A 16397-nucleotide genomic window follows, 5' to 3' on the forward strand; every position below is an offset into this window, starting at 1 on the left:
TACAACTATCTGCTGGGGCTTTGGGGGGAAAAAATAAATAAATAAAATTTAAAAAAAATAAAATTCCTTTTAAAAAACTAATTTAATCTGGTATTTTATAAGCCACCAAACTGGATTTATTCCAGGAATGCAAGGTTAGTTCAATATAACAAAAGTCTATTAATGTAATATATCCCATTAACAGGTTTAAACCAGAATAATAGTTATTTTAATAGCTACAGAGTATCCATTCATGATTTAAAACTAAACAACCAAAGAAAAATGAAGCTTTTAACAACTTGGAATAAAAGAGAACTTTCTTATCTGGTTCAAGATTATCCACAGTGAACTCAGTGGTAAAACAAATGATTTTTTTCAACCTTCCCAGAGTAATCCCGATATCATCTTTCTTAATCCTGATATAATTACTCAGACTAGATATAACTGCTTTCTGTCACTTGCTTTGTATCATGATTTACATTTTCAAATTATCATCCGGAGGCAGAAAAAAGATTGCGGCACAAAATCTATTAGCAGACCCTAAAAATGTGGTTTCCCTATTCTTTCCTTTTGAAAAATTAAAAGTCATCAACACTAACCTTGGCATTATCCCCTATTTCTAGAATGCAAACTTAACTAGCTATCTGTCATGGATGATGATCTTTTCTGTGCCATCATTGTTAGGAGCTAGCCTTTCAGTTGACTTTAGCAAAACCTGTGATTGAAATTTTCCTTAAAAGGACCTGGGTAGACTTCCACATGTAATGTTAAAATGCATGCAATCACTAGTCACAGTGGGGGTGCTGCTAAGGCTGGAGGAACACTTCATCACAGGATAGACTGATACTGATGTTACGTGTAAAGCTACAGCTCTAATTTCTCTCAATTTTTATACCCTGGGAGCCTTTTTTGCTGTTATCATTCATGGCCATGCTGACACCATTCTTGTAAAGGGTCTGAGTAATGCAGCTCACTTCTTTAATGCCTCCTATATTTAAGTTTCCAAAGCAGAGAAGATTGGTTTAAAATGCTAATTTTCTGTCTGCACTTTTGAGATCTATGCAAAATGGGTGGTGCTGTATTTTATTTTACCAGATAGATTTCAGCCCCAGATATTAAGAATATGTGGCACATTTCACAATGGCAGTATTTGTTGATGTTTTCTGTTGTTGGTGCTGCCGCTACTGTTGTTGTTGTTTTTCCTTAAAGACAGTCTGCAGTTCAGAGAAAGGGCAAACCTGAGCTAGTCCAGAGGCTGAAGCTGCCACAGGGGCCACTTGAGGTGGTTAAAGCCCTTCAGGAAAACTGTTCATATCTCACCTGTCTCCCCAGGGCTTGGCCCTGGAGTAGGGAACAGGTGAAACCTGGAGATTTCCAGGAGGTTCTAGTTACAGTAAGACTTCTAAAACATGGGGTTCCAGACCAGCCTAGATGTAGTAAAATAACTTAGACACTTCGGGTGAATGAGTGGATTTCCTCTGCCTCACACTTCTTCTGTGATAGATGAATGTGCCCATTTATTTGCAAAGCTTGTTCCAGGGCCACCTAAAGATTCAGAGTGCTAAGTTCAGGGGCTATTCTTCTTACCCTGTCCCTACATGTCTGAGTCTCCTAGTCATCAAGATGTTAACTTGTGTTACCAAAGAAAAATCAGGAATATTGTAATCATTGAATCAGTGTCACTGAAGTTCTACAGGAGTTAAGTAACATAGGTGATGAAGGCCTTTTAGACTCACAATAGAGAATGTCTTCCATTCTTAGACATCTGTGGCTGACGTAGAGATAAAACTTTCAGCAATATTTTCTCTCTTCATTTATCTGCAGAACATGTTAGATCCTTACAACTTTCTCACCATTAGGATTCAACTAAAAGGTCTCAAGACCCCAACACATATTCCATAATCACTAAATCAAAAGCTGCTTTCCTAACACTGCCATCAAGGAGGTCAGTGATGGTGTAATATCTGTTTTAATGATGCTAAAATGAGCAGAGTTTGACTCCTCGGGGGCTAAACTGAACGAGGCCCAGATCACTTTGCATAAGCTGCCTCCAAAAATGGCCACAGGATTGTGGTCAAAAGTCGCCCATGAAGGGTTTTCTAGCTATAAGCTCTGATCATGACTGGGTTATAAACCCTAGAAAGAAAAAACAAATCTCTATTGGCCCTTGAGGCACAGTGCAAGGCCCAGCTGTTCAATCAGCTTCTTGTTTGAAGTAAATGGGCCAACCTGGCTGGAAAGCATGTTAATATTTTAAATTTCTGCATTAACAGCTGTACGTGTGCCCAGAGGCTGGGGTGATGACCACCTCATGTAATTGCAAAAAAAGCGATAAGAATAAATAAATCCCAGCAAATTGGATTACCATTTGCAGTGGAATTGCCAGCAAAGGCAATGGAGGAGAATATCACTGATATATATTCCCACTTCAGCAAGGCATTTGACACCTTCTCTTGTGAATTGCATGAATGGTGTTAATTCAAGTTGGCTGGCCCTGTGTTTTGAAAACTGGCTGATGGAGGGCAACCAGCACAGCTTGGGTGGGGCTGAACAACAGACCTTTCTCTCTCAATATTAATCCCCAGTACTCGCCACTCACATAAGTTAAAAGTCACTTGACCTTGCCCGGTCTTAGTCTCTCCATTTTTGCAAAGAGGATAATGACAGCACTTCCATTTAACTTGGTACCCTTCCCCATGCAAGGAGCCTTACGTACTTAATGGATGTTCTTTAGTCTCACAATATCCCACTGCTGAGTATTATCTTTATTTAACATACAAAGAAAGTGAAAAACAGGAAGCAGAGACAACCCTGCAAATTTCACAATAAAAAAAAAAAAATCTGAAGAAAAAAAAATAGGCTTTAGAGCCTTCAAACCACTTTTGCATCTGCTTTTCCTGTGTTCAGTATTCAAGAAATTCATTGATGTATTGCTTTGCAAATGATAAATTATTCCTTATGAGACAGTTGTGAGGGAAAAAGAGGAAACAGAGCAGTAAAGTGGCTTGTTCAAGGCCACACCGCAGGTCAGGGATAGAACTAACCATGCTAACCTTTGAAATGCTGACCAGTGGCTGATTTTTTGCCTTTTTGCCCATCCCTGGCTATATTTCTTTTCATTATAATGTTGCCTTATTGGGATAAAGGTGTATTATCGCTAGTAACTCCAGTAAATTATACAAAAGCCAAAAAGAATGTCTTTCACTAAGTCCCCCCCAGGTGGATATTCAAGTAAAGAAAATGTTCTCTAAATGATGCAACAGTTCCCCCTTCCCCCAGCCCAACAGGCCAAGGGCATGATCTCCCTCTCCTGCCCAGACACTGGGCCGCCTGCCAGTGGTGTGCCTAGTGTAACTGGACACTCGGAGAGGATCCTTTTTTAAACATCCTTCTCCTCTAAATGACAAAATTATTTTCAGTAATAATCATGAAATGAATGATAATAATAGGCGAGAAAGAGATGCAGACAGGGACATTTTCCTTATATTGAATTTCACATATAATTACACCTGTAAAAAAATTTAAAAATAGTACAATGAAAGGAAATAAATCACAGCTATCTAGTCAATAGGTTTTTTAAATCTATTTTAAACAGATTTAAACAGTTTGAGCTGTTTAACAGTTTGAGCTTTGATCCTTTGATTATAGTTAATATAATACAGCATGTAAATAATTGTCCAGTAAATAAGTGAATTTTAATAAAACCAAGGGCAAAAGGTACAATTTAGGTAACTACTAATTGTACCTTTAGTAGTACTACTACTACAATTAGTAGATACCTAAATTGTACCTCTGATGTAACATTTTCTTGATTCATCCTTTAGTTTTAAAGCAAACGATTAACAATTTTAAAAGAATACATTTCAATTTTGGAAATATTAAACTCCAGTAAAAATATTTCACATATGAACTAAAATTTGCACTTACCAACCGAAAATAATACAACTCATGGTTCTCATGATGTTTCACTGTTTTAAATTTTAAGCATAAAAATTCTTTAAGAGGTCCTGCGGAGTGAATTGAAGTAGCTCAAGTTCTAGTTCTTAGTCTTTGCAGTAACTGTGCTATCATTGTTTCTTTCAAATTTACTATAGAAATGTAGGAATATATGTAGTGCTACAAGGGTTGGACACACTGGGTCTAAAGGAAACTCAAATGATTCTAAATCCAAACAAATGTGTGTTGCTGTGTCCTTGTGTGTTGGGGGGAGGGGATAGGGAAGGATTGGGAGTGGGAGCAGACTATGAAACTGGACATTTTCCAAACTAGTTTCTACATAAAATACGTTTGGTAAAGGGTAAGCAATGAAAATGTGCTAATTTGAAGATGGCATATATATTATTTAATCTGAATGGAAATGGCAACATTACCATGCCATAGATTTTAGATCAACAAAGGGTTTTTATTAGGAAGGAGTATTTGGTTACTGATTTTGCTTAGAATTGCTGGTGCATGGTGACGATAAATGGATGGACCTTTGGTTAGTTTTATTATTGTTAAATTTTGTACAGTCACACCTGCTTATTGTGTATTATCACACCTGCACTGAGGCAGACAGCTCCCAGGGCCCTGCCCTGGGTACCTCACCACTGCCTGCAGACCTGGGTCCCCAAATCTGCATCTCAGTGGTTCCCTGGGTTTCCCCACATCTCAGTCACTCTTTTTGTGTGTGTGTGTGAGAGGAAGATCAGCCCTGAGCTAACATCCAGGCCAATCCTCCTCTTTTTGCTGAGGAAGACTGGCCCTAAGCTAACATCTATTGCCAATCCTCCTCCTTTTTTTCCCTTTTTCTCCCCAAAGCCCCAGTAGATAGTTGTATGTCATAGTTGCACATCCTTCTAGTTGCTGTATGTGGGATACCGCCTCAGCATGGCTGGACAAGTGGTGCGTCGGTGCGCCCCTGGAATCCAAACCGGGGCCGCCAGTAGCGGAGCGTGCGCACTTAACCGCTAAGCCATGGGGCCAGCCCCCTCAGTCACTCTTGAAGTCTTACAATTATCACTCCTGCTTCCCTTTAGAAATTTTGCATAGCTTACAGAATTTGTGGACTTTTTCCTTTCTCTACAGTAGGGGAAATCCCAGTATCATGGGCCAGCCATGGGGAACCTGGAAACATTCCAGGTTCAAGTCCCTGCTCTCTGGGGTTGCATACTTCCCCCACTGGAGAATCCACAGCCCGTGCCCTCCTCTCACCCACACCTGGGAGATCTTGCTCTGATGTGTGCACTATGTGTGTCCTTTGGTCAGGCCCTTACTCATACATTCAGAAAAGGGAATCCTTGCCAGAGCAAGCTGCCCTGGGAGGATGGCAGGGTGCCTCATGTCTCAAGCACTCGTCCCAGGACTCAAACCCTTGAAAACACTTACTTCTGTTTCTTACCAGTCTCCAAGGGCTGACCCAGGCTCCCACAGGATTGATAGCCATGACCCCGGGGTTCGTGGTCTTGACCTCTGAGAGGGCAAGTCCAGGCAGGCCTACACTTGGGCTGTCTGGCTCTGGTGGACATTAGGACCTTAACAGCAGGGTCAGGGAACAGGGCCATGCTCCAGGCATCTCTGGGCTGTAAATGAAACCTGATCCCATCACAAGGAAGAGATTGCCTTTCTGCCTAGCAATGAGAATGGCATTTAAAATTCAATATCAGAAAAGATATTGACGAGATTAAGGGCGTGAAGGAACTGATTTATGAGGAGAGACCCAAGGAATTAAATATGTATAGCCTAGTATAATAGGATATTAGGCCCTGAGCACAATTTCATTTCTATGATCCAGTGTTCCCGTTATCAGTCATCTGAATGGTGGAGTTCTCTCCGAGAGATGTTTCTCCCCCAGGGGTCACCATGCTGGAGGCAGAGAGGGAGGCACCAGGATTGATAAACCAGGCCACAGGCTGGGGTACCCTTGTAACTTGCCGTAAACGGAAGGGCAGTTTCATCCCCAGGTGGAAGCAGATGACATTTTAAACTAGGATAGATCTTGAGTAGTCTCACCACCTCATGTGACAAGAAAATTCAAGCTAGTTCAATTCCATGTTTTTTTTTCCCCAAGGAGAAAATTGAATGTTGTAGGTACCAGATGGAAAATGACTGTCCTTCCCCTGAGCCAGGCTTCTCTCCTTATCAGGAATACCTGTTAGATGAGTTTGCCTTTAGGCAAAGCCTTGCTCTTAGGTTATGATAATATGCATTTGACTTTTTACATCTCAAACTTTCCCTAACAATCAGGGATTGGCTCAGGATTCACAGTATTAGATATAAAGCTGCACAGGTAGACTTCAGCAGCAGCACCTAAGGCTGACCTTCCTAAGTGGTTCTGAAGTCAGTGAGAACCAAACGGGACTGAGGGGGTGGAGGGTCTGGAAAGTACTGGGGAGAAAGAAGCAGCCGTAAACTGTGTTTGGGTAGCAGGATCTCACCAGGGCAGAGGGGATTAATGGATGTCCTCTCACCTTATAGCAGGACAAGGTGACAGGGATCTAGCAGAGCTGGGCACAGATGGGTTCAGGTGGCAGGCTGAAATACCCTGAGAAATCAGGTTGGAGACAAGATGCACAGACAGGGCATGGCCACGCAGACTAGATATTAAAATAGCTGCTGGGATTGGCCCATCTGGACAGTCATATCCACCATGGCCTTTGGTGGAAAATTCTCTTTGGAAGTCCCTCAACCTCATTTCCTTAGGTGATATTCTACTGGCCTTAAAAGCATAACCCTGAGTAAGGCATCTGATTTATAGCAAAGTTACAGAGATGGAACAACATTTATTAAAACTGAATTCAAAAGAGCAAACACACATTAAATTTAAATTGATGACACTCCATGGGTTCAAATATTTCCAGATTTTATGCATGAATATTCAGTGGCTCATTTCTAATAAGTAGAACAAGTTCTGATTCAAAGTGGATCCCCTGAGCCATTTAAACTGATCCCCAAAAATCTCCTAGGGAAACTACACTGGTTGGAGCCATTATTATTTTGTGCCGCCCTGAATTAATCGTAGTGTATATATTAGCATCCTTGTGACCCAGCATCTTAAGGACAATGTCTGTTTCCTCCAAATCCTCTGTATTGTCTAGGCCAGCACTGTGCACCCAGTAGATCAGTGCTAATTGAAGGAACGAATGAATTATTGATTGATTGAATGAATGAATATTAGCGGATTGTTTTTAAAAGAACTGAACATAAGAGCCAAGCACTGGGGAAATCCTGAAACGAGGGGAAGAGAGAAAGAGAAAAAATGTGCGTGTGTGTGTGTGTGTGTGTGTAGGTGTCAGTCACTATCAATGTATATCTACCTGGTGTCATAAGTTCACCTGACCCACCAACAACCTAAATTTAGAAAGAGTACTCCTCCACTACCATGGAAGACACAAAATCAGTTTTCTATTTAGGGGTCCTCTCAATTTTATGCTAACTACCACCTCCATCCCCAGGCCGCCCACCAGTCCTGCCAAAGATTCCTGAGTTATCACAATTCTGTGTCAGCTTGTAATGAGATGTTGCTGGTATACTTCATACAGAGTATTTGTGCTATAGTCTGTGACTTTCATGGAATCTAACCTTATATTATCTGTTAGCTATATAAAAACTTCACCTTGGTAACAAAATTATAAAATTTAAGAAAAAAAAGGCAAGGAAGGGGTTACAGTTTTCAAAGGAAAGTTAGATCCACCACACTACTTACAGAAGTATACACAAAAGCCATGTCTCCAGCAGCCTAGCTCTTCAGTGGAAATGGTGAGTGCCTAGGTGGAAGTCATTGCTAGGAGGATTTTAAGTTTGGCATGTTCTGATTTCCACTTCAAATTGCAGTACAGTGTGCTTGCCAGGGTAGAAACCACGGTTTAAAGCAGGAAAATTGAGTTGTGCCAGTGGTAGGTCTCTCCCAGACAGTGTGGCCTTGGATACTTGACTTCACCTCTGTGTGCCTATGATTCGCTCATGTGTAAAAACGAAAATGTGACCTCACTTATTCTGGGGCTCCAAATAACATTTGTAATGCTCTTTGAATTTGTCAGAGAGAAAGATCCATTACACACTGAAGTCTGCATCCCCAAAGAGCCATACAAATGATCCTATTAAATCAGTGGCCTGGAAATATCAAGATGTGTCAGGTACGGCATTTATTTACCTGTTATTGTCCGCCAGAGTGTCTGCACTTGATTGGCATACGGATAATTGTCTAATTGGAACACACTCAATTGTAACCACCAAAAAATGTAATAGTGCATCTGTTTAATGCCACACTCTCCAATGTTAAATTAAAATTATGCTGCAGTCAGCCAATCCAACCGAGAGACTCTTCTGATTAAGTTCTAGCTGCCTGTGAACTTCTGTAATTGAGGCACTTTGGTGCTTAAAAATTTAAACCATAAAGAATGTTACACAGTCTCATAAATTTCAAGTGAAAAAGGACCAGAAAGGCTGACTTATATAATCTAGTTGTGGACTATTGCATTGTTTTTATAGGACATAGGACAATAGGACATCTAGTCAAATGAAGAACAGTAGTTTTAAATCACCATTGTTTTGAATACATAAATATTAGATTCATGAGTTTATGCTTTGTAAACAAAAGAAAGCATTAATTTTGAAAAATGCAGAAAACAGTCTAAGGGTATTGATTTTATTTTTCCTCTAGTTGTGGTTTTTTTCTTTTTTGGTGGAACATGGGAAAGAAATTACATAATTATAAATTCATTGATTGGATTTTCTTAGCCTTTTAAGAAATATTCCCCTTTAGATTAAAAAGGATATCTGGAAGTGCCGGAGTAATGAATCAAAATCTCTTAAGTGGAACTGCTACTTTCCTCTGAAAGCTGCATATACCCTTATGTCTAGAACAATCAATTACCCAGTGATAGATCCTCAGGTGGTTTTTGTTATTGTGGTTTTTTTTGGTTTTGTCTTTGTGTGTGTGGTTTTTTGTTTGTTTGTTTATTTTTTGCTAGATCATGGTTTAATCCCGTAGAAGTGGGGAAACCAGAGCAAGCAAGCATTCATTCAGCACCTACTATGCGTTTGAGATAAGTTAATTATTGACCCTACCATTGGTGGATGTAGTGTAGTTGAGGAGATATCTATGAAATGTAATATAGCATATTAAGTGCTTTGGGAACATAGAAGTTAGAACATCTAACTTTACTTTGAGTGACTGGAGGAGGTCTCTATTGAGGAAGACCCCAAGGCGACTGCATCTAGTTGTGCCGATTCTGCCCTGGACAAGTGCACCAGGCCAAATGGGTGAGTGGGTATGAAATCAAGCCCCCACTCCACTGCCTACTGCCTAGTGAGGAGTTGTGTCTCCCTAGAGGATGGGGCTCTTTTCTATTGTATAAAGTCATTATATGGGTTGGTGTTGGCCTGAAAGTGTTCTTTAAGTTGGCTTAAAAAATGAATAGGAATCTGCCAGGCAGAATCTGAGTAGTGAGCTTGTCATAGAGTCATGAAAGGACCTGGCATGTCTGGGGAAGGGTGAGAATGCCAGTGGTTTGGATTTTCTCCACTAGAGGTTGGGGAACCAACAGTATTTTTGAAGCATGGGAGCACTTTAATTCTTAGATTGCTCAATTCTCTCAGGAGTGTAGGGTGAATGACAGGAGCAACAAGCAGATTCAGAAGAGAGGAAATGGTTGCCTTAACCATGACAGTGAAGGTAGATGGAGAGAGGGCAGAGGAATAGGCAGAGAGGTTGTGAGGGTGATGAAAGGGCAGGGGTTAACTTCAGGATTTTAATTCTGATACCAGAGGAACAGATTGAGGTGTGTGGAGGAGGAGGGGTGATATTATGCATAGTTGGAAGCACCATATGTTAAGGGTCTAGTAGGTAGTAGGAACAAGGCAGAGGCTATAAACTCAGCTTTGTAAATCATAAGCCACATGGTTGAAGCCATGGGTGTGAATCGGATCACCTGGAGAAAGCGTGTAGCGAGGAGAAAAGAACCTTGGCATACTGGATGGCAATTAGAAAAGTAGTGGTGACTTTAGCGAGAACAGTGTGAGTAGGGTACTGTAGATGGGAGTCACATTGTAGTAGAATAAGGATTAAATAAGCATTAAAGGAGACAGTGGTTTTCATCCCCAGCTGCACAGTGGAATTTTCTGTGAAGGTTTTTTAAAAAGTATTATTGCCTAGATATTCTGAGTTAATTGGTCTTCTGGGGGGCCCAGGAATCAGTATTTTTTTGAAAAGTTCCCTAGATTTAAGAACCACTACCCTTGACTATTCTTTTAAGAAGTATAAATAAATCTCAATAGCAAGCAAGCGTATGATGAGATGCTTGAAGTCATAGGGAGTTGAGAAGTACAAAATTTTTAAAGGATGAAGAATCTTAGTATTACTAGACTGACAAATATTAGAAAGCTGAATAATACAAAGTGTTAGTGTGGATGTAGAGCACAGTAACTCTGGTCATAACAGTGTGTGTGTTTTAAGAGAATGAAGAAGTGTTATAACTGTGTAGATGAAATGGCAGACTCCCATGGAGTTATCACTTTCCCTCTTATTTATTCAGTGTTGATAATAACAGCTGAGAGTTGTATGCAGGTAGTATTCCTTTCTTTGTCCTTTCCCCAACCTTAATCAAATTCATTTGATTTTCTTCTCATTTCTAAAGCAGCATGTGCTCCTTTAAAATCAGAAAATCACAAGCAAAACTAAAAAGAAAGATCCATAAACCCACTCACCCAGAGACAGAATCCAAATCCTTTTCTATGAATATGTTGCAAAATTCAACGAGTTTTCATAACCTGAACTTCTTGTGTGGGGAACAGTATATCATGAGGTTCCTCCATGTCCAGAGACATTGGTGCAACTTCATTTTTAATGGCTGCATAGTGTTCCATTATACAGATGCACCATCATTAATGTAGCCAACCCCCTTCTGCTGGACATCAATTGTTTCTGAATTTGGCTACCTCAAGTGCTGCAGTGAGCACACATAAGCTACCTACCTTTGAAGACATTTTCCTGTCCTTCATTTGGCTCTTTATTTTTCTTTTTTTTTTTGTGAGGCAGATCAGCCCTGAGCTAACATCCGATGCCAATCCTCCTCTTTTTTGCTGAGGAAGACTGGCCCTGGGCTAACATCCGTGCCCATCTTCCTCTACTCTATATGGGACGCTGCCACAGCATGACTTAACAAGCGGTGCGTCGGTGTGCACCCGGGATCCAAACCAGCGAATCCCGGGCCGCCCCCGCGGAGCGCAAGCACTTAACAGCTTGCGCCACCGGGCCAGCCCCTCATTTGGCCTATTTTTAAAGCAGATTTAAGGATTGGATTCAAAATTGTCTAATGATGTAAAAATTCACTCGGCATCATTGAACTCGGGACCAGATGCCCTTAAGACTGTTCTGGGGCCAGTCAGGAATGAGAATGAAGGAACAGGATCATTCCCTACTGTTTGGAAACAGTCATTTTAGGTACTTGTCACTGTGCCAAAGTATAGAATGGGCTCCCTGGTTTCTGTAGTTTAATCAAGTGATGCACAATGAAATCACATAAGGTGCTAAGGAAGCCAGTGTGGGATGTGTTACCTCATGTGATTATACCTGGGCAGGTGGTGAAATAGGAGGCACTGAGTTTTTAGAAAATTGCAAGGAAATCACTGTTTATGCTAGGGAACCAGAGTAGGTTCTTAAATTTATATCCAGTGCCAGAGTAGGGAACAGAACAAGCAAACCCAAGGGAAACACGGGGTGTTTTTCTGAGTACTTCCTACCCTCAACCTACCCCAAAACTCATGGTTTTGAAGATTTAATCTAATGCTTCCAGTTGGTAGGGTTAAGCATCAGAAATCTAGTGCCAGTGTCTGTTCAGGCCCTGGTAGTTAAGAACTGGCCCGGCAGCTCTGCAGCCAGCTCGTCAAGGCCCTGAAGCAGCAGCCTCGATGGGAGAGACACTCCCTTCGTGGCAGGTGTGCACGACATTTTCGTATCATTAGAGCAGCATTGCTTATGTACCGTAACAGAGGAAATGCGCTTCTGTCTTTTCAAACTAGTCCTTTGTTGTCAAGAAGCTTTGAATAGACATAGCTGTTTCCAGGGCCTGTTTTGAAGTTCTTGAACGCATTCTCCAGCCCGTGTATATATTAAAATATAAACATGTTCCAGAGAATGAGTGCTGGGCAGCGCTGTGCTTTTGGCAGACCAGGTAAGCCTCCCCATGAGTTACAGTTGATAGGGCAAGGAAAGCTCAAGGCTTACCAAAATCCCTTCAGTGGCCCTGCTTAAAAATATCAGTGTAGGCCATAGCTTAGTGTTTTGACAGCTTATATCAGCAGTTTTCTCAGCTGATATATTGATTGCAGTTTGGCCCTCAGTCCTGCTGATCTAATAAAACATCACTGTCATAACAGAGAAAGTAAAAGGATCTTCTGTGGTCCCAGCCACTTGGTGAAGTACTTTTGCAGAGCTACCATAAAGCTGGCTCTACTGTCATATGTAAAATGAAGTAACATTGGACAAGTTGACTATTTACATTGTGTTTTTATTATTTAATTTCTTCATCTATCAATATGTTTTGGTTTACTAACACTGTGCTGCATATTTTTACAAATATGCATTTTTTCAAAGGAATAGAATGGTGCCTTCACAAATACTAAAACAGTTTTGTGGCATCAATATCACAAACAGCCTAATGATGTGTCCATAACTTTAATATTCGGTAGACTCAGTGGGGGGGAACTGCACAAAAAAAGTTAACTGAAGTCTGGATTAAGCTTTAAGACACGTAAAAATCTTCTCCTCATGTTTTTGAATGGATATTTTGAATATCTTACAATCACCTGGCCTTCAGTCCTACTTATCCTAAATGTCCTTTAATTTCACAGCAATTGCTGACCATCCAGGAGGAGTTAAACAACAAAAAGTCAGAACTGGAACAAGCCAAGGAAGAGCAGTCACACACACAGGCGTTACTTAAAGTCCTCCAGGAACAGGTGAGTGATGCAACAGCTCTGATGGCGAGTCGGTTCCAATCCCGAGGCGCCTCTCTCATGCTGGGCACGCGCACACGTTACTGAAGTTAATCTGCAGTACCATTAGCCCGTGCCCTGCCCAACATCCCAGCCACTTTGCTATGTGGATTTTATAATCTCATTCCCGGCACCTCTGTTCTCACTCTTGTACTTATTTAGATCCCCCCAAGCCCCACCAGTGACGTGTGAAAGTTTCTTCCCGGAGACAAATGAATTTTGATACCAAGTTTTAAAATATTGGCAGTGCAGATATATTTCAAAGCAAGCAGCTCGTTTGCTTTTAAGTCTAATAGTGAGGAAAATGGGTTTAGCATAACCCGTGGTATTCCTGCAGACATGTGAATAAGAAGGACTGATTCATAGCAACATTAAACAAATATCCTCCCGGTGCATCAGGGCACTTATCTAACCACGGCGAGCAACAAACCTCTTATATGAAGTTTGTAAATCTGATCGTTTCGTCCTGGCTTTCTTTGATACTCAAGTGTGGCCTGACACTGATAAGTGGATTTGAAAGTATTGTCTTACTGCAGGGTTAGACGCATCACTGGCAACAGAGTGAAATCTAAGCCCAGTATCTACAGGGACAGCTCTTAAAATGCTTTCCTATTTCTGGCCTTCACACGCTGCCAAAGACGTCATGAATGGTAATTGGGAGGAAAAAAAATCACATCTAGTTACCTGAACCCTTGGGGGGTAATCAAATTTAGGTTTTTTCAAATTTTTCACTCACCGTGGTTTATGAGAAGGTTATTTGCACAATATAAATAACTTCAAAAGTGATATTTTCAAAAATATGAAGTTGGGAGAGTATGACCTCAGCTGTGACTCAGTCACTTTACAAGTGATTTCCATTTTTTAATGGTGAAGGATCAAGAAAATATATTTTTAGTTACTTTCCCCTAAAAGTATAAGTGATTTGTGAGGGAAAAGTGAAGATGTTGGATAGCTGGTAAGCTTTTATAACTTTGAAGGAAGATAGCTTTATAAAACTAATCATTATTTTTATATGATTAATATAGATTCAATAACTTAGACTGAGGCTGAATCTGTGTGATTTTGGATAAGTTAGATTGAACTGAAAAATACTGTTGACTAAATGCACAATGACCTACTGTCTAGGAGACCTGAAGTCACTGTTCTTTCCTCCTTTATTAAGACTCCCAGCAAAGTGGAGCTGATTGGGTCCAGATTTGCTCCTGATCAAACAGACACAGCTCTGAGCTTAGTTGTTTTATGCTCTGTCTCTGTCTCCTTGATTTACTGGAATGGAGAAGGGTGAATTTCTCTTTTCTCCAAATGACTCAAATCCTTTATTTTGATTTGAAGTCCAAACCCCAGTCATAAAAATAGATTCTAAGTTTTGCAGAAAGAATTGATAAATTCTTGGGGCCGGCCCCGTGGCGTAGCGGTTAAGTGCACGTGCTCCACTGCTGGGGTGGCCTGGGTTCGGATCCCAGGCGCGCACCGATGCACCGCTTGTCAGGCCATGCTGTGGCAGCGTCCCACATAAAGTAGAGGAAGATGGGCATGGATGTTAGCCCAGGGCCAGTCTTCCTCAGCAAAAAGAGGAGGATCAGCATGGATGTTAGCTCAGGGCTGATCTTCCTCACAAAAAAAAGAAAGAATTGATAAATTCTTGTTATGGCATGCATTTTTAAGGAGCAAAGCACACACACAGGCAATGGTGAAGCATCACACTTCACTCTCCATTACTTAAAATATAATAAATCAGGAACATGAAGGAGATTCAGAACAACTAAAATTATTAAAGACCTAGGAAATATGACTGGGACGGAAGCAATTTTAAATCTGCTGTACTAATTTAAATGGGATGACTCTTTTCAAGCAAAGGCACTGAGAATACACAAGTCTAAGAGGGCCCACAGCAGCCAAATGCATTTGGGTGCTATTGCCACCACCAGGCTGTTTTCCCGAGAGCCCCTCGCCTGGTGCCTCTGTCGTCCTTGCAGATGGGAGCGTGCAACAGACATTCCTGCCATCTCCCTGCAGGCACCCGCCCATACACAGATATACACTTAACACACACCTGTACCTCCATTAGCATTGCCTTATGAGCATTTCTTTGCATATATGTAGAGTAACTACATGTATAAACACCTTATCGTTACCTGCGTAGATAGGGCCTAAACAAATGGCCTCACTCCTGGAGATTCTGATTGTATGGGTCTAGAGTCTTGTATTACACACACACGCACACACGCACGCACGCACACACACACAGGAAAAGCTATACTCTTCTCTGAAGACCTGGAATTTTGCTCTTCAAAGTGACTGCCACACGATGAGGATCCTGAAAAGAAAGAACAGGTCCTGAGGGCAGACCCTTACCGTCACTAGGCCCCACCCCTTCCAAGGAAGGCAGGATCATTCCCTAAACTCTCCAGAAGGTTCCCAGCCTTCCTATATTTGCTAGGATACAGCTTCTCTAGGTCTCTCCAGTCCCACTGGCTCCTGCATTTCATCCTCTTTACAAAGGTGATAGCTTCCCACATCTGGAGCTTGTTCACAAACCCAGGTGTCATCAGACAAGATGTCCAACTCCTCCCTCTGGAGGCAAGGAGCAGCTGGAGGAGAGAGCAGGGAGCAGGCCAGTGAGGGGCAAAGCGTGGCCGGCCTGCAGCATCAGCTGTGAGGAGAGGGGCAGCTGCAGGAGGGAGGGGTGGCCTGTGGTAGTTCTGGCAGAGGAGAGCAGGGGAGTGAACAATACTGGTGGGCGGAGCATGAGAGGAGAGCAAATGAGTAGCGTGCAAAGATAAGGCAGAGTTAAAGGATAGCATGGAGTAGAAAGATGGAATTTATATAAAAGGGAGAAGTAGAGCAAGGGGGATGTATGCTAGTAAACATGTAAAGGTGGAATAGGCTTTAACAAAATAGTCCTTTACTTCTGCTGAAAAATAACAAAACCTTCTGAGCTAACTGCACTCTAACTTGCGGAAGCATGAGTCACAAGACCTAAGCTGGGAGGAGCAGAGAGGGCTGATGAAGAAGAAGATGAGGAACACTTACAATAAGGAAACCTTAAGATCAGAAAACATAGAGGGTTTTTTTTAAGTCCTTTTGTGCCCTCTGATATTATTCCTCTCACTGTGGTGTACTTTTTCTTTTCCTGTATATCACACAGCGCCCATGATCCCTTGTATTTATGTGTAGAAACATCACTGAGGTAGCCCTGAAGAACAGTGGGCAGAATGTTCTTTTTCTTAAGTGGGAGTCATCTGGAAATGAGCCAAAGAGCCTTTGGTCCATAATCGGCTGCCCCATGCTCAACTTCTTCATGCTACCATTCCTTTGGCAAAGCCCCTCTCTTAGCGTGGAGAGTGTTCAGCTTTCTTTCTGAGAGTTTGAGACTGCCTTAAAAAAAAAGTAAAGAAGCTTTTGTACAAATAGCCAGAAAGAACCAATGCTCTGAATCAAAC

The 16397-nt window shown here is 41.5% G+C and overlaps 1 protein-coding gene across 1 annotated transcript in view; it reads left to right on the top strand.

Annotated features, from left to right (window-relative positions):
* Window positions 1-16397, top strand: part of ENOX1 (ecto-NOX disulfide-thiol exchanger 1) — a 259199-nt gene that overhangs the window by 194563 nt on the left and 48239 nt on the right. The window contains exon 11 of the mRNA XM_058548228.1: window positions 12811-12918. Coding sequence (XP_058404211.1) covers window positions 12811-12918 — 108 coding nt within the window. The remainder of the gene's footprint in view (window positions 1-12810; window positions 12919-16397) is intronic.

Source organism: Diceros bicornis, chromosome 9, assembly GCF_020826845.1.
Source record: "Diceros bicornis minor isolate mBicDic1 chromosome 9, mDicBic1.mat.cur, whole genome shotgun sequence".
Taxonomy (NCBI): Eukaryota; Metazoa; Chordata; class Mammalia; order Perissodactyla; family Rhinocerotidae; genus Diceros; species Diceros bicornis.